The sequence below is a fragment of the Notolepis coatsorum genome (assembly GCF_963971535.1).
Source record: "Notolepis coatsorum genome assembly, chromosome: 19".
Lineage (NCBI taxonomy): Eukaryota > Metazoa > Chordata > Actinopteri > Aulopiformes > Paralepididae > Notolepis > Notolepis coatsorum.
Window position 1 is genome coordinate 37,994,139 of NC_140183.1, and position 22,641 is coordinate 38,016,779.

Here is a 22,641-nt window from a genome sequence, read left to right on the forward strand (position 1 = left end):
AAATTTTTTTTTTGTGTTTTTTTTTTATTAATAATTAAATATCGATACTTGGCGTCCCTGTATCGATACAGTATCGCCACACAAAGTATCGCGATACTACTACGTATCGATTTCTCCCCCCACCCCTAGTATATAATGTCATCTAGTTATTATGTTAGCCTTCCCCTATATATAATGTCATCTAGTTATTATGTTAGCCTTCCCCTATATATAATGTCATCTAGTTATTATGTTAGCCTTCCCCTATGTATAATGCCATCTAGTTATTCTTGACGGATCCAGTCTGGATGATATATCAGCATTGATACTCTGGATGATATATCAGCATTGATACTCTGGATGATATATCAGCATTGAGCCATTGATACTCTGGATGATATATCAGCTTTGATACTCTGGATCAGGGGTGGCCAACCCGCGGCTCGCGAGCCGCATGCGGCTCTTTGCCCGTCAATGTGCGGCTCTTCCATCCATTAAAAAATAAAAATAAATTAACTTTATTTTAATTTTTTTTATGTCACTCATTCCATAAGGACGTAGAATAAACATTTACAAAAAAAAATTAAATGGTCCATTTGCATGTTCTTGGTATCTGAATCTTGGGACATATATGGATCAGTGTCAGAAATAGTGTGTCTGTTACTAGGCTTGAGTAAATTGTAATGAACCAAAGGAGAATATCAATTCTATTTAAAAAAAAATTTTTATCTTTGACTGTGAATAACACCATGCTAAAATTGACCAGACCTGAAAAATCTAAGCAAATGAATAAAGGGAAGATGATTAAACAGAAGGTTTTGTATACAGTACTGAATTCTGCCATCTTTTTTATAATGTAAATTTCTCCACCATTTTTCATCATATTGCAACACCGTTTTTTGCAAGACGTTCACAGAAAGGTAGAGAAACTAACTGCGTTCTGTTTTATGGCAATAACGTTCAGGTTTGTGGGAGATAATCCCAAAAAATAAGAGAAATAAAAAAGTAAATCCAGAAGTCAGATGATAAAAGGGGCTGGTGTGAGCTGGGTAGGGTAGTTTTTCGAAATTTGAAAGCCCTGAGTCTCTTCCTTCAAAAGACTACACTCACTTTTGGCTGTGCCACTTCCTCCTGTCAATATGCGCCGGTTTCCGACTCAATGCCCTGAGATTTCTATAATCTTATATTTCACTAATAACAGTTAAAATAATTGGTAAACAAACGTAATGCTGAAAATATACACTTTTACTGTATATCTCGTGCTTAAGAGGTTAACCCTGTGAGGCCCAAATTAAAAAGACATTAGCAACTTCAGAGGCCAGAGGGTGGGACATATAAACACATTTACTATCAAATAGCATTGTGAGGCTGAACAACAGGACCAATTGACTATACATGTGCTTAAAGGGGAACTATCTTATAAATGGCCTTTTTCGGTGTTTACCATTGTTTCTTAGCTACAGTATGTGGACTTATATTAATAGGATCTATGTCTCTAATTCTCATATTGGCGCATTCTTCCAATTCTCCTCTCACAATATTCACCCTCACTGAACTGAGTCATCTGAAAATGTGCATATCTGTGATGTCAGAGATTTCTCAGCTGCATAATAATGTGGCAGTTGATGTGGCAGTTGGCACCAGGCCACACAGTGGTTGGAGCCCAGCCTCAAAATGGCTTAAGATGTAGGTGTTCCATAGACTCACAGGAATTGTGTAAAAGTGCCCAAATAGTGAAAGAAATTGTAAAATAGTTCCCCTTTAAATTTTTTTTAAATAAACATTCTTTTTTTAAATGGCTAAAAGTGATTTTTGTAATTTTGCAACCGTGGGTCTCACAGGGTACTTTTAACACTGTGAGGCCCAAATAAAAAAGACATTAGCAACTTCAGAGGCCAGAGGGTGAGACCTATAAACACATGAAGGGTGCCGTGACTGAAAAAAAAGGTTGAGAAACGCTGGTATATGGTGTGGCTCTTTGTGGTACCACAGTAATCTTTGTGGCTCTTAGTCTCTGACTGGTTGGCCACCCCTGCTCTGGATGATATATTGGCAGTTCAAGTTCAAGTTCAAGTTCTTTAATAGTTGTCATACAGAAGTACAGAATACTTTCATACAAAATGCTTCTTACTGTTACGCTCCAGAGACTGTGCTAGACAAGATAGTATCAAATAACATAATAACATAATATAGCATGAATTTAGAAGAAGAAAATGAGGTCACAGTGTTCGGTATAGACATATGTACAATGTTCTGAGTTACCATATAATATACAATACACAATACTATGCAGTGTACTAATGTACAGTACTATCTAGTGCAAAGCAGAAATGGGATGAGGTACAATTTTAGGTACAATTTACAGTAAGGTGTACGAGTTGTAGTGCAATCCTTCATCCATAAATATAAAGTGTGGGGAGTGGGTGCTACAGTGTGTTTGTTTAAAGTGGGTGTGTGCTATAAGTGTGTGGAGTGGGTGCTACAGTGTGTTTGTTTAAAGTGAGTGTGTGCGTGTGGATGTGTGTGCTATGTGCGTTTGGTGGTTGTTGTTGTGTAGTGTTCATTCATTGTTCGTTTAGCAGCCTGATGGCCTGGGGATAGAAGCTTCTTCTGAGTCTTTCTGTGCTCGCCTTGAGACTCCTGTATCGCTTGCCTGACCGCAGCAGTTCAAAGAGGCAGTTGTTCGGGTGACTGGAGTCTTTAATGATTCTCTTAGCCTTGCCCTTGCAACGCTTGTAGTAAATGTTCTGGAGGGTGGGGAGCCCCCCTCCAATTGTGCGTTCGGCTGAACGTGTCACTCTTTGTAGTCTGCTTTGGTCTTGTGCAGTGCTATTCCCAAACCAGGAGGTGATGTTGCCGGTCAAGATGCTCTCTATTGTACATGAGTAGAAGTTCTTAAGGATCTTCTGGCTGACTTGGAACTTCCTTAGGCGCCTGAGGAAGTAGAGGCGTTGTCGTGCCTTCTTCACAACACTGTTAATGTGTGTGGTCCATGTCAAGTCCTCGGATATGTAGGCTCCGAGGTACTTAAAGCTGTTGACTCTCTCAACCGGTGCCCCGTCGATGCTGAGGGGGCTGTAGTCCTTGACCCCCGACCTCCTGAAGTCCACAATCATCTCCTTTGTTTTGCTGACGTTCAGGGAGAGGCTGTTTTCCTGGCACCATCCCGCCAGGACCTTGACCTCTTCCAGGTAGGCCCTCTCGTCGTTGGCAGAGATCAGGCCCACCACCACTGTGTCGTCAGCAAATTTGACGATTGTATTGCTACTCCGCTGAGCCACACAGTCGTGTGTGTACAGGGAGTAGAGGAGGGGACTCAGAACACAGCCCTGGGGGGCCCCTATGTTGAGGGTGATGGATGAGGAGGTGCAGTTGCCTGCTCTCACCACCTGGGGTCTGCCAGTCAGGAAGTCCAAGACCCACTGGCAGAGGTCATAGCCCAAGCCCAGGTCCCTGAGCTTGGCTATGAGTATGGAGGGGACTATGGTATTGAATGCCGAGCTGTAGTCGATGAATAGCATTCTCACATAGTTCCCCTGCCTCTTGTCCAGGTGTGATGCTGCTGTGTGCAGCACATGGGATATGGCGTCCTCCGTGGACCTGTTGGGGCGGTATGCAAATTGCAGGGGGTCCATGTTGATGGGGAGGGAGGAGCAGATGTAGCCCTTTACTAGCTTCTCGAAGCACTTCATGGCTATGGAGGTGAGAGCTACAGGGCGGTAGTCGTTGAGGCAAGCAGGCTTGGATTTTTTGGGTACAGGGATAATAGTGGACTTCTTCAGGCAGGTGGGGATGACAGCCTGTTCTAAGGACAGGTTAAATATGTCAGTGAATACTGGGGCCAGTTGGTCGGCACAGACTTTTAGGACGCGGCCGGGGATGCCGTCTGGACCTGCTGCCTTCCTGATATTCACTTTTTTAAAGGTCCGCCTCACCTCATGCTCTGTTACCCTGAACACTGCGCCTCCATCAGCAGCCGACCCCCCCCCCCCCCCATTGCCGAGGCTTGTGAGCTGGTGTTGTTATTACCAGCATCAAACCTCGCATAGAAGGTATTGAGGTAATTTGCTAAGGAGATGTCACTGTTCAGTTTGAGGGAGGCGCCTTTGTAGTCTGTCATCGTTTTGAGCCCCTGCCACATAGCTCTAGAGTCAGCTTGTTCAAACTGGAGTTCAATTTTATCCGTGATACTCTGGATGATATATGACCTGCACAGATACAACCTCAACTCTTCTACTAAACAGAGTTTAAAGCGGGGGAACAATGCTGATTTATTTTGCACATAAACTTGCACATATCCCAAGGCTCTAAACTGTTTTGCACACATTCATTTAGTTTGACAGTTAGATAGTTAATGAGTTTGAATATGGGCACCAGTTATGTCATTGGAGGACACTGAACCCTTGTGTTGTTAATTACAGCTCATCTACAATGATGTAGATGAGAAAATAAGATAGGATATTCCTTTATGGATCCCCTTGGAGAATTTCAGGCATCATAGTAGCATGGGGGAGGGAGGTGCATGTGATAGTATAAGAGATTATGTGCAAAATAAATCAGCATTGTTTTTCTGGGAAGTGCCCCTTTTTAACGGAAGACACCATCCCCAGCTGTCTCCAGTTTCATTATTACCCACCAGAGGACAAACGGCAGCAAACACTATGGTTCAATAGTAACTCACTGATAGATGGACAATCCTTTGAAGAGCATTATATTTTTGGACGAGAGATGAAAAAATAAACATTATGACTCAAGAACACTTCTAGAGAATACATGCTAACCTGTGCCCCCATCAAAAGACGTAATCAACTTAAAGTGACAATACCAGACGAGTGGGGAAAGAAAAAGAAAAGCATGGGGGGGAGTTTAAATCTTTTTAAATAATAATAATAAAGATATATACATTTTATATGGTGCAAAATAACCTGTTGCCACCAAGTCCACCAAACATGCTGAGCCAATGAGTAGGTACAGTAAGGGTGGATACCTGCGCTCTTCTGTGCATGGTCCGTGACTTCCCTCTTTTTAGTCTGACACAAGCGATAAATAATTTAATTTGAAGTGTAGTCCCTCAGGAGGGGACTTGTGATGTATAATTGTTTTGTTTCTGTTTTTTAAAGGGGGGGTGCTTAAATGCTTAACAGGCTTCAGAAGTTGATTATCTTCTTGTGTTCCTTTTTTCCCCCGCAGTAATGGAACACACTGTTTTATTTTTACAAGAAAGTCTTTTGAAACGTTTGTATCTTGTTATTTTCCGCTCTACTCGTTCGCCCCTTCATTTCGTTCAAGCAATAAGCAATCCTGCTTCAGACAAACATCCAGTGGAGCTGTGCTGCTCTTGTGGCTTTTGAAGTGCCTTGCTCTTTCCTATCAGAATTTAATTTGTCAAACACGATTGCACTTAAATATATATATAAAAAATAAAGCCCTTTAAGCCTTGAGCTTGTGTTGTTCTTGTATTTAGATTAGCCTTGAACACTGCCAATCATTCCCACAAGGCCTCCACTCCAGAGCAATGACATCTAAGCTATTGATATTGTGTTTTTGACCCTGGTAGAATGAAATGAGAAGTTTTCAGCATTACGATATCAATCAAATCTATCTTCTCTTTTGCGTATGCAGTGTTAGCCATGCAACCTCACAGCCCCACCCAACGCGACGACTTGCATCGAGCAGAACATTTATTAATACCACCCCCCCCCCTCTCTCTCTCTCTCTCTCTCAGAATATGCCACCGTTGCCTTCCAACTTCCCCCATCTCTCTCATCTGCCTCAGCAAATTATTAGCTTGTGACTTGAGTGCCATCATCAGAAAATAGCGGGTCAGCTTCAAAGTACAGTAGATATATTCATTTTGGCTTTGGCTCTGTTTCAAGCTAATTCCCCACCTCTCTCTCCCCCTCCAGGTTCATCTAGATTCACCCCCTCACTGATCTCCAAGGGCCTGGGTGGGCATAAGTAATTATTAGTAAAATAAATCGAGCATGGCAGTGGGAGGGCCGATTACCATAATGCTGACTCCTATTGAATACAAGCAGATTTGCAACAGGGAAAAGCCGGACGGAGGCCTGCTTCACTCCGGGGCCTTGGCTAGGAAGGATAGGGGCGAGAAAGAACGGCCACCAGCTGGAAAACTCTGCCGGCAAAGTGATTGGCACTTTATTCCCCCGGCATCCTTGGCGATATTGATAATTTGAGGGGTGGGGGGTCTCACTGCAGGAGGAACGGCTTGGTCAGTAAATCATTCAGCCGGGTTGGCAGTGAACCCCAGCCAGCGGCCAGTGCATTAAACCCTCAACTGGGCGACCTTGTTAACAAGTTTGATGAATCTATCCCCATCACCACCCACTGGTGCAGGGATGTTAGAGCGGCCAGAATTATGAGATTAAGTGTGTGGGTGTGGGTGTGTGTGTGGGTTTCACCACCCTCTGCAGTGCTTTCCGGTCTGAGGCAGTGCAGTTGCCATACCAGACTGTGATGCAGTTAGTGAGGATGCTTTCTATGGCGCACTGGTAAAAGTTCACCAGAATCTCAGTCTCCTCAGGAAGAAGAGGTGCTGATGAGCGCAAAGGTGTAGAGATGCTGCTAAGCCATTTTTAGTAGTTTCTTTTCTTTTTTGTCATCTCATTTTTACTGAGATTTCAGGCTATGCAATTCTTTTCAATTGCATTCTTATGGTTGACACTTGACATTATTTACAATATAAAGCAATGCATACACACTCTCAGTGGCGTGGAGACTTACAGACACATTCCCCCAGTCACATTCTTCATCCCCATAGATCTCCATAATATAATCTTTTGTGATGATATGCATATAATGATATTCTCTAGGACTGTATATCATAATAAAACACACAAAGAGGAAAAGAACATTAGAGCTATCCGACTTAATAAGATGCGTTTTTGGTGTAATGTTAATTCCAGCTAATTTAAATCATTAAGGAGCAGAACTGTGGGGCACTTCCGTTCCTAAAACCGGTGTTAATGAGGAGCATACCAGATGCCAAGAGCAGGGACACATCCCTACATTCCCAATACATGCAAGTAGAAGATGTGTCCATCCGGACATAGTGTGCAGCGTACTGGTGACGGGGTTGCGTCTATACTTTTACCATTTCCAGTTCCCCGTTCGCGTTCTGCGATCTGATTGGCCACTGACGTACGCTAGTTCTGCCCCCCCGGTAAGTTCCCTACGCCAGTTCTACACGCCCAACTCTACTAACAGCCTGCAGCCTGCTTGCGCCTGCATTATCCAATTCATATCAATCGAAATAACGTATTGTTTTCATCTCTCTATATTAACGTGATTCCATCAACACAACATAAATGTTCAAAACACAACCTCATTATTGCGCGATCTTGCAGTGACAGGTAGCCATTCAATATCGAGCTCTTGTGGAGTGGAGTTCCATAATATATAAAAAAGCAGCCATTTACCATAAGAACGGCAGCCACATCAGACGACAGACGACTGGTGGCGAAACATGCCAGTTATTAGGCTACCTTCTAACGCCGGAGTGAGCATGGCATAAGAATAGCCTAAAAACCGCATGAGCATTCTATTTGTAGGTAATATGCTCTTTAGATCACAGGAACTTAGGGGCAGAACTAGCGTACGTCAGTGGCCAATCAGATCGCAGAACGAGAACGCGGAACTGGAAATGGGGTTGGTAAAAGTATAGACGCCACGGGGTTAGATGTGTCCATCCAGATAGTGTGCAGCGTACTGGTGATGAGATTAGTCTCATCGAGAAACTTTTCCTTGGACTTGGATTGGATAGGGCTGAAGAGATTAAAAAATTAAAAAATTATTCAAAAGATATTTATTCAAAAAAAATATTTTACTTTTTTTAATAATTTGTTTATGTTGTGGGACTTGTACAGCACTTTGTTCAACTTTGTTGTTTTTAAATGTGCTCTATAAATAAAGTGGTTTGGATTAATTAATTAAATTAATAATTAGTCGGGAGCTACACTGCCTGGGCGGCTGCTCTCCGTTACATAGCCAATTACATTACATAATTATGTTGTAACGGGCAGCTGAGAGGCGCCGTGGGCAAGGCGCTCGCCACTAATGCAGGATATGCTGGTATCGAGCCCAGCTCTCTGCGTTGCTACCGGCTTGGCCGGCCGTCATACTAACACAATTGGCAGTGTTAGAGGGAGGGAAAGCCGGTGAGTGGGGATTGGACGTTGTGGACAGCAACTACAGATCGGTTGGGTGACGCCGGTGCGGCGGAAACAGGAAGTATCGGGGGCAGTGTGAGCCTCCCACACGTTACTCCTCGCCACAGAGTTCGAGCTGCTGCAGTGAAAAGATGCGACAGGCTGCCTCCTTGTGTACCGTAGGGCAGTGGTTCTCAACAGGGGTGCCGCGGCACCCTAGGGTGCCTCAGAGAGCTGCCAGGGGTGCCTTGAGATTAAAAGAAATATATATATATATATATATATATATATATATATATATATATATATTTTTTTTTTTTTTAATTCTTTTTGGATTACAGAAAATTATCACTAAAGTGCCATCTGTTGCAGCTGCACTGTTTTCCATGAAAATACCATATTTGGATAAGTTTGACCATTTATCAAAATCTGAAAATCATTATTTAATAAAACACAGAAAAGGATCACCAAGTTACTCTGGATAAAAAAATACTTTACAGACAACATTGAGACAAAGCTTCCTGACACATCTCCATCCAAACTCTTGGAAGAACTCATTGAAATCTCATCTGATACCACCTGGAGAGCTCGTTTCAGAGTGTGGTGCTGAGTACCAAGTATCTCATGATGCAGCAGTTAAGGTGTTGATACTATTCAGCACCACATATCTGTGTGAAGTTGGCTTTTCATCTATGACGGCTCTGAAAACAAAATATAGGGCCAAGTTGAGCCTTGAGGATGACATGCGTGTTGCCTTGTCAAAGATCTCCCCACGTATTGACCGTATTATTAGCCAGCAGGAGCAGACCTCGCATTGAGCTAGAAATGTCCACCAAGTGAACAAGTGCTTATTTTCTGTATTTATTAATATTTTTTGAGAAATGGTAACTTGGTGATCCTTTTCTGTGAAATGGTCAAACTTATCCAAATATGCTATTTTTATGGAGAACAGTGCAGCTGCAACAGATAGCACTTTAGTGATCCTTTTCAGTTTTTGAGAAATGGTCACACTTATCCAAATATGCTATTTTTATGGAAAGGAGTACAGCTGCAACAGTTTAGTGATAATTTTCTGTAATTTTATTTAAAGAAATATGCTATTTGATTTACTACTACAAGCAGTGTAACGTCAACAGTACTAAGCCATTTAGACCTGAAACACCTGTTAATAATGCATTATATAGCCTGCTACACACAAATGTGTTTCCCGGTTTCTTAAATAAACATTATTTTGAAAGCAAGCACTTTTGTCATCATTGTAGCAAAAAAGACAGGACCGGAAAAGTCTTTATCATATGTAGGGGTGCCCTGGAATATTTTATTGAACACGGGTGCCTTGGCAGCAGAAAGGTTGAGAACCCCTGCCGTAGGGGACACGTGATGCAAGGCTTCTATCCTCACTTCAGCTGACCAGTGGGAGGCATAGTCTAGCAACGTTCAAGACAGGGGAGGGAAGAATTGGAAATACGAAATTGGGATGGGAGAAAAATTGAAAATGGGGGGAAAAAGTGGATAAAAAAAAAAGAATTACCGGTATGTTGTAACCTTCGTCTATAAAGCAAACAATTATATAAATATGTATATGTAGTTAATAGAGACAAAGGCAGAATTCGACTTCATTTTTTATTAAGACATGTTTTTATATGGGCCGGGACACTATAAAAAATACTATAGAGAATTGTCAGTGCTGTAAAGTTTAAACCTTTTTATTTTTTATTTTTTATATATTAAAATTTTATTTTCCCATTCGAATCCCATGCCCATCGAACAAAGCTTTGAAGTATTTAAGACAGCCCTAGACTTGGATGAGTCCAATGTAGGAGATTTCGAATTAATTTATTGATAGATTAGGAATTTTTGGAAGCATCTGTTATACATGTCCATCTATTTTCCCAGTTCAGTGATTTATTCTGCAGCAAACTTTCCAAGATCTTTAGTCCAGACCTGTTGGATGTATAGAGGTTTCTAGGAAGAAACTTGACAACAAATGGTACAGATCTGACACTAATCCCTTTGTGTGACCTTGTGTGTCTGAGGTAGAGTGACTGACGTGTCGACAGCGGTGCATTCCAACGCACTCCATATGTTTTCAATGATGACCTTAATTGAAAAAAGGATGATCCTGCTAAGTTGCATATGGTGCGTAAATCATCAAAAGACCTAAAGACGTCTGCCAGAATATGAATACCTCTTTGACCATGCAGTGTAATGAGAACGGGACCCGCCCCCTTTCCTGTAACAACCTGTTATTGAATATGTGGCTGTTATGGTGCCGTTTTCATCTTTTAGGGGTTGGAAATGCATCCAGAGGGGAACTTTAAGGCATGAATGTTTGTCAATGTAATGTCCCCAATTTTTGTGTGTGTATGAGAGAGGGGGAGAGTTGGACGCTAGGTTAATTGGGGTTAACTTATCATTGGTCGTATAAACACTGCAGCTGTTCTCTACAGTTCGTTGATCCCAATGTGTGTCTGAGAATGTACTGTGCCTTCACACGGCTCTAGACGTTATTGCGACGAGAGTGATGTTTATTGTCGTGGAGCCATAATCTTTAGTTGCCCGCTGACGGGCTTCTACGCAGGCTGCTTCGGGCATTTCATCTTTGTTTGTTTGTTCTTTTATAGAAAAGAATTTAAGTTAATGAGAATTTCATCACACCTCTCTTGTAACAGCACTTGAGCAATTGGGAGCATCAAAACCAACTAAAAGTGGCTTTTCGCAATTTTTTTTAAATATTTGATTTCAATGATATTTCTATATTTTTCAGAAATTGACTTGGAAGACAAAGGATGTGGAAAAATGCACTGTGAGAGGGAAAAACAGCGTAAGTATTATCCCCCAAACTCTGTCTAACTCTCTCTCACTACCTCTCTTTCTCGTCTTTTCTCTTCGTCTCTTATCTTTCCCTCCTTCTCTATCTGTCTGACACGGTGTTCTTTCATTATGTATCAAGACTATGCAGATAGCTTATCAGGTTCAGTGCCACCAGGCATCTGTAGGCCCGACCTGGGAAGGAATGGGGGGGGGGGGGGGGGGGGTTGACATGACATCAACCTCCCCAGAGCTATAGCGAAGCCATAGGGATCAGCTTGGGGATTATGGTAATAATTATTTAAAAAAAAAAAAAATCTGTGTGTGCGTGTGCATGCATCAGCAGAAAAATAAAAAGTGTGCATAAGCCTCGCTGTTGAGTGTGAGCGCTGACTCATGAGCGCCGTACCAAACAGCTGCCCTCTCTCAACAGGACGAGTGCTACAACTACATCAAAGTGCTGGTGCCTCGCAATGATGAGACTCTGTTCGCCTGTGGCACCAACGCCTTCAACCCCACCTGCCGTAACTACAAGGTGAGGAACAGAAATGTGTTGTCGCTTCACACCGCCTCCCTCGGCTCAAGAACCGCTGTGAAAACATAATTTAGACATCGCAATACAGCCGCTATCATCCTTACCGTTTTGCTTTGACCAAGATTGTTCAAGTTCAAGTTTGTCTTTATTTGTCACATAACATACATGTACTTTACAGTAAAATGCTTGGTTCTGTATGAGCCCCTGAGAATGTGCTTCATACAGTAAAAAAAAAAGTAAGTAAAAGAGGAATAACACTATACTATACAATATACAAACTAAAGTACAATCTATGTACAATGAAGTAAAATGCAGACAATGAGGTACAACAACTTCAAATGCAAATGAGGTATGAATGTAGGGATGGGAATTGATAAGATTTTATCGATACGATTCCATTATCGATTCTGCTTATCTATCCGATTCCTTATCGATTCCCTTATCGATCCCTGATATATTTATAATTTAAATAAATAAATTGGAAATGCAACAGAACTAAGCTGGTTAGAATAACAACATGCAACTTGACATTTCTGATAGTCATTCATTGTTGAGCCCCCATGTCAGAAAAATACAAAAACTGTAAAAAAAAATAACAATAATTAACTATAGCCTACACTTAAAGGAAAACTCCAACATTTTGGAAAATTTGCTCATTTAACATCTTCCCTCGAGTTAGACAAGAAGATACATACATTTTTTGTCTCTGTGCGTGCATTTAGCTTAGGGAACAGTCGCTCCGTTAGCGTAGCTTAGCTTCATCACTGGAAGTGGGGGGGTTTTAGAGCCTGACGTTCCCTACAGTCACCAAATACACTCCAAATACAACTCCAAAACGTTCCTGTAAACATGTTGTGACCTGTGTATTTACCACGTGGAGAAATAAAAAATAATTGAATTCGACAATTACGTTTTCTAAGCAGATATACTCTGAACTATTTTTTGCCGAACGACTCGTCTCCGGGCGCAGTCAGTGATTTCTACGTGGAAGCCGTGTTTGTTTACATTCTCATTCATTCAAAGGATCCGAACCGATTGAAGTTTATGCATACCATGACTTAAAATCCTCTTACCTTGACGATTAAAAGCCTCCCCAATTTAGAAAACAGTAATCCAATGGCTGGTATTGATAATATACTACTAACTACTGCACGCTCGGAGCTAACCGGAGCTAACACTAAAGCTAATATAATGACTTCCTTTCTGGGGGGGTTTCAAAATAAAAGAGCGACGTCTATAGCAGCGGAATTAGTTTATTTTGTACATTATCTAACGTTAACACGAACCTAAACTAACGTTACAACTAACCTAAAGTTAATACAGTACCAGCAGCTGCAGGTCTGACGAGCACAGAGTTGCCAGTCGATAATTCTTGCTATTTAAAAATATTCCTCTTCTTCTCCCCCACTACTCCTCCAACGGGTGGTGGATGGTTTTATGTTGACTGTAGATGTGGAAACACAACTAACACTCGTCTTTATTAAATGTTTCGGGTTTTCCCACGAGAATGCACGCCTTGTTGCGTCTATTATGGAGAGAGGCGGGGAGTCTCATCTCCATGTGCAGTAGCCGAACCTAAGAAGACACACAACAACAGACAGCTCAGTGATTGAAACCTACGTGTTTGTGCGACCATGTCGACCTGAACAATGGGGGATAATAATAAGAACGAGCCGCCTCGGGGCCGGGGGCCTGGAGGATACCGCAGGCGGAAGACGGCCGCTGCTGCTGGAGCTGGACCGAGTCATGTGTGACAAGCCGGCGGCAGCAAGGCGCACGGAGGCGGGGAGAAACCACCGCCTCGCCCCGCTGATGCTTCACAGCGCGTCTCAGGCGAGAGCGTAAAGGGGGGCCTAATAGCATAGGTCAGTGGCCAATCGGAGCGCAAAACGGGAACCCGGAAACACGAACGCGTTGGTAAAAGCATACCGGACTAAGTGTCTGTCTACCACCACAGAGACAGTGGGATCGAATCCGGCTGTGGTGCCTCCGGCTTGGCCGACCGTCCATACTAACACAATTGGCAAATCCCTCCAGAGTCATAAACACCTGCCAAAAAATCATCGGTGTCCCCCTGCCCACACTGGATGACATCTTCAGAACGCGCTGCCTCCGCAGAGCTAGCAGCATCCTGAAGGATGAAACACACCCCTCTCACCACCTCTTCTCCTTGTTGCCATCTGGGAGGCGATACAGGGCCTTCAAAGCCTGCACCTCCAGGCTGCAGAACAGCATCTTCCCGAGAGCCATCACTGAACTGAACAATCACCCCCCCCTTATTGCCACCACATCTACATCTATCTCACTATAATACTTGTATGTGCAATATGACAGATGTTGGGACATATGCAATAACGGTATTCGTTAATGTGCAATATTTTCCGCCGATGTGCAATATTTCTTTTCTACTGTGATGATTTTGCAATGCTTTTTTTTTTACTAAATTTGATGGTACTACAGTGTACAAGAGTGAAGTTATTGAATATTTTTCCCAATAAAAATTCCCCAGAATTATGAAAAAGCATTTTTTCCAAATCTAAGTGTTGTAGTATAACCAATAGGATACTACTGATGTGTGAAGTGATTTTGGTGACACTATACACTGTATGACAGTGAAGTTATTGAATCTTTTTGTAGCGTCTCTTTTCGGTGTTGCACTTTTTAGACGGTCCCTGGCTGCGCACTCGCCTCACAGCCCACTGCACATAGAGATCAATATTAAATTTATTTTTTTTTGTCTAAAAAATTAACTATCAAAACGTACACGGACCCTGTAGTCCCTGGCCCCCGACCTCCTAAAATCCACAATCATCTCTTTAGTTTTGCTGACGTTCAGGGAGAGGCTGTTCTCCCTGCACCACAGCGCCAGGTTCTCTACCTCTCCCAGGTAGGCCCTCTCGTCGTTTGCAGAGATCAGGCTCACCACAACTGTGTCGTCAGCAAACTTGATGATTGTGTTGCTGTTTTGCTTTGCCACACAGTCATGTGTGTAAAGCGAGTAGAGGATGGGGCTCAGAACACAGCTCTGGGGGGCCCCTGTGTTGAGAGTGATGGATGAGGAGGTGCAGTTGCCTGCTCTCACCACTTGGGGTCTTCCTGTCAGGAAGTCCAAGACCCACTGGCAGAGGTCGTAGTTCAAGCCCAGGTCTCTGAGCTTGTTTGTCGTGTTTTATTGTGCCTCATTAACAAACAAAGCTGTTCAACAAAGAACCATAGTATGGCGAATATATGCGGGTAAAGAAATGCCAATATCGGGATTATCGAACAAAATCTACGAGCCAGGCACACTTCATTACAGGGTCTTGGAAAAACAACTTGAAGCGCCCAGTGTTGATGGAAAAACATGTTTGCTCAACAAGACGGAAGCAGCAATCTGTTGACTGAACACATGATCTACACTGATAACATCAATAATAGAATCGCTTCTTTCATAGAACTGAGAAAATACAGCCGAGAGTCGTCATGCACGTCATTTTCAGAGGAAGGGAGGGAGGGTGAGAGGGGGTGGCGGGAAATAGTGCAGACGACGCAAGGAAACTCGACTCAGAAAGGCTCAGGGGGAGGTGTGTGTGTGTGTGTGTGTGTGTGTGTGTGTGTGTGTGTGTGTGTGTGTGTGTGTGTGTGTGTGTGTGTGTGTGTGTGTGTGTGTGTGTGTGTGTGTGTGTGTGTGTGTGTGTGTGTGTGTGTGTGTGTGTGTGTGTGTGTGTGTGTGTGTGTGTGTGTGTGTGTGTGTGTGTGTGTGTGTGTGTGTGTGTGTGTGTGTGTGTGTGTGTGTGTGTGTGTCGAGTTCAACAAAGCAACTTGCGGCACCATGTCGTCTCTGGCTATTCTGACTGTTGAAGTGATTAATAACGCCCCGTGTGCCAGAGCAGAGCTGTCGCTTCTAAGTGAAAACATGCACGAGGACGAGGAGAAAGGCAGGAGTATACAGTACTTCCCTTCCCATAAAAACAGCACACAGATGAGGCATAAGGCTCTTATGGTCAGAGGTCCGTAGAAAAAAAAGGGAGGGGATGGTATGACGCCGGCACGTAAATCTAACAACTTTCTGTCTTACTTTTTTTTCCGTCATTGACTTCTCTATGGTAGAGAGGGCTGATTTACACGGCATCCATGTCTCCCCAATGGATAGCAATGACTATCCAGAGAGCAAATGGGACTGCATTTATATATGGGAGAGAAACGAGGGCCAAGAGTGCAAGGAAATGTAAATCATATGACGGACTCCATCTCAAGGACTTATCGGAAAGATCAGAGGAAAAGCGGGGATTGGATGGGACATTGGGAGGTGGTATGCTATGGATAGGGGGTTATTGGGTCTAAAGGTTAAATGTTGTTCAGCCACAAATGCTCAGTGAGGAGCAAGTGGAGCCAGCTGGACCAAAGACAACCAAGTGGTTAAGAGTCCATGTTCAGACTGCAGTCTGATCTCAAATCAAATCTTTTATTTTGCAAGTTCAGCATGGTCAGATCAGCATGGGTTGCATGATGATCTACCACTACACTAACGTTAACTTGCTACAGAGTTGGTAACGTTAGTTAACGAAAGCTTATCATTATGTTAACGCAGGGCTGGGCGATATGGCCAAAAATGATATCGCGATAACGATATCGATAACAATATCATATCACGCGATATCGATAATTAACGATATTGTTTTTTTTTTTTTTTTTTTTTACCTTTATTTAACCAGGAAGTCCCATTGAGATACAAGATCTCTTTTGCAAGGGAGACCTGGCCAAGATGACAGCAATAACATTTGCAAATATCAGACAGCAATAAAATGTGCGGTACATCACACAAGAACATAATAAAAGTGCATGTATACAAATACAATATACAATACATCACATGAAAACACAAAACAGAATAGTCTACATAATAGTAAAAGTGTACGACAGTAAAATACAGGGTAATACAGTTTTGCAGTTGGGACCCGACTAGAGAAAGCAGCGACATTCTTCTTGTAGGAAGTTATGTAATACAGATTTAAATTCGCAGAGGGGGACCAGGGTATCTAAGTGGATATGGTCCTGTAGCTGTAGCCCATTCCATGCCCAAGGTGCGAAGCTTGAAAAAGCTGTTCTTTCTAGTTCAGTGTTTATTCTGTTTTTTTTTTTTTTTAAGTAGCCATCTTGTGGACCTGGTATAGTAGCTGCTAGAGGCTAAGCTAATTAGGTTGGCCTTATATATAAAAACAAACATGTGGGATTTCCTCCGTACGTACAGAGAGGTCCATCCTACCATTTGGTAAAGCACACAATGGTGAGTAAGCCCTTTGGCACTAGTGATGAAGCGCAGAGAAGCATGATACACACGGTCTAGCTTTTTTAGCATTGAAGAGGCAGCATGCATATATATTATGTCACCATAGTCGATTACAGACAGGAATGTGGCTTGAACAAGTTTCTTTCTGGCCTCAAAAGAAAAGCATTGTTTGTTGCGAAAGAAAAAAACAAATTTTAGTTTAAGTTTCTAGTTTAAGCTTTTCATCCAGCCATAGCCCAAGATACTTGTAGGATGAAACATTTTCTATGATTGCTCCCTTTAGCGTAACGATATGAACATGATTCACTGGCTGTGAGCGAGCCCTTGTGAACATCATGAATTTAGTTTTCTTTGCATTTAAAACTAGTTTAAGATTAAAAAGGGAGGTTTGAAAACAATTAAATGCAGCCTGGAGGTTCTCAATCACCTGAGTAAGGGAGGGAGCACTTGTATACAGGACTGTATCGTCCGCATAAAGATTTTTATAAGTATTTAAAAAAAAAACAGATGTATGTTCCAGTTCTCAGGCTGCAGCTGGTTTGAAAGCGAAAGTAAACCGGCTTCTCTGCTGGCTGTGGCTCCAGGGGAGTTGAACAGTTCTGGCTCTGCTAGTTTCTTTTCTATCTTTTGGCGCTTTTTTGGTGGACAAACCACCGCACATGTGCACCGTGACTCGTGACTGGAGACTAGCTCTGCTAGCACACATAGCCTACTGAGCCTACTGTGTACAGACGGTTTCAAACTGTATTTTACATTAGAAAGCAAACAAAATAAATGGACAAGAGAAAAATAAATCTCAATTTGGTCAGTATTGTCATTTGGACAAGCAAAGCCATTACTTTAAGTTGCAGGCAAGAAAGACAAGTCTGTCCACTGTCTCTGGGTGTTGCAGAATAAGAAATTCGCTATATTTTCTTTCCGATATCGATTATTAAAATATATCTCGATAATTATCGTTATATCGCCCAGCCCTATGTTAATGTTACGTGTTTGCCGTTAGAGAAATTGATTAGCTATGCTAACTAAATGGATGAGCTTAGCTACCTATCGTTAGCCACTCTGATGCACTTCCCTCACTCTGGATTTGATGTTGTCATTGTATGTTGCATTGTGAGTGACGCAAAAGACGCTTTGAAATCCTATTTTAGTGGCCATATCGTCCCGGCTGAGACGTAGCTGTAGAAATCCAACCACACTCCTGGCTCCGCCTTCACATCCATATCAGGGTCCCACTACTCCTGGCTCCACCCTCACAACCACATCATTGAGGCCTGCTTGCTTGCCGTCAAAAAATGGATGTCGCAAAACTTTCTACTCCTTAATGCAGATAAAACTGAGATGTTAATTGTTGGCCCCCCAAACCACAGAGGCCTGTTTCAGGACATCTCCCTCAACTTTGATACCTGTCATGTATCCCAGAGCTCCACCATAAAAAACCTCTGAGTCATTTTTGATTCCTCCCTCTCATTTAATGCACATATAAAAAATGTCACCAAAATTGCATTCTTCCATCTTCGTAATATCGCAAAAATACGCCCCATTTTAACTCTGGCTGATGCTGAAACCCTGATTCATGCTTTTGTCTCATCACGTCTGGACTACTGTAATGCACTTTTTTCAGGCTTACCTAATTCAAGCATCAAAAATCTTCAACTCGTGCAAAATGCGGCTGCACGGATACTAACTAGAACTAGAAAATTTGATCACATCACACCAGTTCTGTCCGCCCTACATTGGCTTCCTATCCAAGCCCGCTCTGACTTTAAAGTGCTACTCCTCACCTACAAAATTTTAAATGGGCTTGCACCGCTCTATCTATCTGATCTCATCTCCCGATACTCGCCCGCTCGTGCTCTGCGCTCACAAAATGCGGGGCTTCTATCGACCCCTAGGGTTAAAAAGAAATCCGCCGGCCACAGAGCCTTTGTCTACCGCGCTCCCTACCTGTGGAACAAATTACCTGCCGTCATCAGGGGCGCCTGCTCTGTCGAAGCTTTTAAATCCCTGCTTAAGACTCATCTTTTCTCTCTCTCCTTCAACCTACCTTGATCTCACCTGGTCGGGGACTGACCTTTAGATTAATCTGTGTAGTTTAGTTATGGTACAGGGTACTACATGGTACCACTGGGTAGTTTACTATAGGGTAGTTTAGTTAGGGTACAGGGTACTACATGGTACCACAGAGTACTACTTGGTACTGCATGGCATTACAGGGTACTACATGGCTTACATAGCTCTACATGGCACCACAGGGTACTACATGGCACTACAGGGTACTACAGGATACTACGGGGTACTACATGGCACTATGGGGTACTATAGGGTACTACATGGCACTACGGGGTACTACATGGCACTACAGGGTACTACATGTCTGCTCCTTTGCAGCACCACAAACATGGGAACTCTCTAACTCTTCCCCCCCCCCCCCCCTCCCTTCCCCCTTCTCTCTGAGTACCCGTCTCCTGGCGCTGACCAAGGTGATGGATGCCTCGGGGTCTTGGCCAAGCTTGTAGTGACTGCTCTACATGCACCTCCGAGGCATTGGATCAGTTATTCACCGCCGTCTGTCCGTGGTCCTGTCAACTGATTAACAGACTGTTAACAGATTAACAGTCAACGCGGTTTCATTGCTGGGTTAAGTACTTCTATTCTATTCACATAATACGCTTACTTCATATATCTACTCCATTCACATATATGCCTACCACTTGTATCTATTGCTATGTCCGCCTACTACAATCTCATGAGCTGTCTAACGCCTGTCCCGTCTCCCTGTCTTCCTATGACTTGCTGTCCTGGAGTGTTGACCGGAGTGTTGGACGTCCCGTGACGAAGGCCGGGAGATTGCGACCCCCTCTGCGTGCCCCCCTGTCTTCGGAGGTCTCGTAGTGGTGACCGGAGTGCCGGATGTCCCGCGATGATGTCGGGGAGTTCGCGACCCTCTCTGCGCCACCCCCCTTCCCCCTGTCTCCGGCTGTCCCTGAGCAACGACCGGAGTGTTGAATGTCCCGTGACTAAGACGGGGAGGACGTGACCCTCTTGCGCCGCCCCTGTGCCTCAAATAGATCCACTATCAACTCTATCTTTAATCTTTCAAAATGTTCAGTTGCTATCGCTATTAGCTCTATCTTTAATTTTTCAAAATGTACAGTTGCTATTGCATGCACTCATCTGTGTCTCACCACACACATGAGTGCATGCTTACCAACTGTCCGTCTGCAACACTACTATCACCGACATCTAAGAAGGGAGATCCCCCCTTGAACGGCCCTTCTAAGGTTTCTCTCCTCCACATTGCCTGTGGAGCTTTTTTTCCCTATTGTTAGGTTTTAGTGAGTTTTTCCTTACCTTCGCGTGGGGTATGTCTGGGAGTGCTTGCATTCTTTCATTTATTTGCATTCATCTAAAAAATGTTTGGACCCTATGGTGTTCTTGTTCTGTTCTTGACTTATTGTTATGTTGTCTTCTTGACTTGTTTAAAGAAGACCTGTACGGCCCATGGGGACATTAACGTGTGTTGTTGGGCCCTATAAATAAATTTGATTTGAATAAATAAATTTGATGGCTCTTGGCTCCGCCCTCACATCCATATCATGGCTCTTGGCTCCGCCCTCACATCCATACATCCTTCTGCATGGATGGATCCACAAAAAGCCTCCTCCTTGCCGTCGTTATCATCTGCTCACTAATGAATGTATTCAGATGTTGATGTACAGCCTCTACTGTAAATTAAACTAACCGGTGACTTCAGTGGCCTCCATGTTTACTTCTGTACGAGTGCATGTGACGTCTTTATTGTTCTGTAGCACAGTTCAGGAGCATGACCAGTTCACACTCTAATCTGATAAATGACGTGAACCACCAAACCAAATAAATCACAATTGAGCACTAAGGCTTGAAAGGTAGTGTCTCCATCTGTCCACTATGGTCTCTATTCACAGAGTAGAAATTATATCAGGGTGACTGACTGCTTACTCTTTCCACAGTCTTAACCTTCACAGACTTTAGCATGAATGGACCTCAGGTCATATGATATTCATAGTCCAGGTTCATATGTGAAGGGATTGTGTAACAATAAAGCAGTCACCGCATACCAGTATGTCAGGTCGGTAATGGGAGCAGTCACAACATCATACACATGGCAACGTGTGTGAAGGGCCTGTCACTGTGTGTGTGTGTGTGTGTGTGTCACTTGTTTGATGGAGGGAATCGAAGCTACCTCCCCTCCGGGACACATTAAACACACACACACACACCATTGGGCTTTACACTTATTGTCATAGCCAAGGTTTTATAGCCTTGTTAGCAGCAGGGTCAGAAAATAGCTGTGAAATGTCTGTGGTCCGGAGATAGCATACATACAGCCTCTCTGCCCACCACGCCTTCTATTTCAAACACACATATTATATGTGCCTGGTCTGTAGAACAACACATCACATAAAACCAATCTTTATGGCGCATGTTCATTCATTCAACCTTCATTTAATTATCGGGAATACATTGAGTGTGGGCCCTCCTTTTCAATGATGCAGAGATTACAATAAAACATAATAAAAACAAGAAAATACAGATGAGAAAACGATCAAATCAAGCACGTGTTGCCATTTATAATGACTTGTGATTGATTTGGAATTCACATCCTTTCTTTGCAGTTAGCCATAATGCTTAATAACCCACTTTAAAAGACTTTGGTTTCAGGTTAATTGATTTCTCAGTCTGAGGGCAATATTTTAATTTTTTATTTTTTTATTATGTTATTTAGGTAAATTTGATCTACAATGGAGGGCTTGTCTTTAATTTAAAGGGGCACTTCTCGTGATGTCATCAGAGGGCACTGAATCCTTGCGTTAGGTTAATTACAGCTCAATCAAATGATGTAGATGAAAGAACAGCAATCCCTATTGCAATAATTGTTCTCTATTTTGAGCTGTAACTAACACAAGTTACACAACGCAATGATTCAGTCTCCTCTGATGACATCACAGGAGGAGATATTCATCTCATTTTACTCTCAATAACTGTCAAACTAAATGAATGTGTGCAAAACAGTCTAGAGCTTTGTATGTGCGAGATTATGTGCAAACATTTCTCTTTTTAATATGGTTATTTTTTGTATGGAGTTAGTGTTACAGTGCTATCATTAGCCCTTCTGAAGTGTTCCCTTGTCGTTGTGTCCTTTCTGACCCAGATGTCTACACTGGAGCAGGATGGAGAAGAGGTGGTGGGCCAGGCGCGCTGTCCTTTCGAGTCGCGCCAATCCAACGTGGGCCTGTTTGCCGGTGAGTGTCCCAAGCAAGAACTATCGTATATATTATATGGTGTGAATTTAGAATCGAGGAGTGGTGTGAACTCACTTTGAGTTTGACTTCAATTAGTTCAGACGTCAAACAGAAATGTCCGTTAAGCTGCAACGTCCCTCATATGGGACGTTTTTTCGGATTTTTTGCAACTGGCACTTTGGCGACCCCTAGTGGCTCGGGTGTGCATATTTTGTAATACAATATATATATATTGAATTGAAGGCTTATTTGTTGCCTGTCGATAGCGACAAAATCCGTTCAGCGGTTCTCGAGTTACATGCCGGTATTTGAGGCTTGTGCAAAGTACACGGTATTGCGCAAAATACCACTCCCGACTCAGGCTGCAGTATTTCCGTCAATCTAGATCCGATCTCGAAAATTATTGTGGATCGTTGTAACCAATGAGAGTGGCAAAAAACACGAAACACGAAAACAGGAAGAGCTAAACAGCCGAATGAATTGAAGTCTATGAGAAAACTGAGTTTTTCTTTGTACACAGTTTACCAAAATCACTCATTTCTGAATGGATCTTTATGAAATTCGGATATGTACTACATAAGGCTTCAGGCTATGCCT

The 22,641-nt window shown here is 42.9% G+C and overlaps 1 protein-coding gene across 2 annotated transcripts in view; it reads left to right on the forward strand.

The window, feature by feature from the left end:
* The window catches only part of sema6cb (semaphorin 6Cb), a 264,346-nt gene that overhangs the window by 175,282 nt on the left and 66,423 nt on the right, over window positions 1-22,641 (forward strand). Inside the window, exons 2-5 of one of the 2 annotated variants that reach the window (XM_084336360.1) lie at window positions 10,188-10,286; window positions 10,915-10,971; window positions 11,392-11,493; window positions 21,954-22,044. In XM_084336360.1, the coding sequence (XP_084192486.1) occupies window positions 10,284-10,286; window positions 10,915-10,971; window positions 11,392-11,493; window positions 21,954-22,044 (253 nt within the window). In that variant the 5' untranslated portion in view covers window positions 10,188-10,283. The remainder of the gene's footprint in view (window positions 1-10,187; window positions 10,287-10,914; window positions 10,972-11,391; window positions 11,494-21,953; window positions 22,045-22,641) is intronic. The other variant, XM_084336359.1, reaches the window with a different exon arrangement.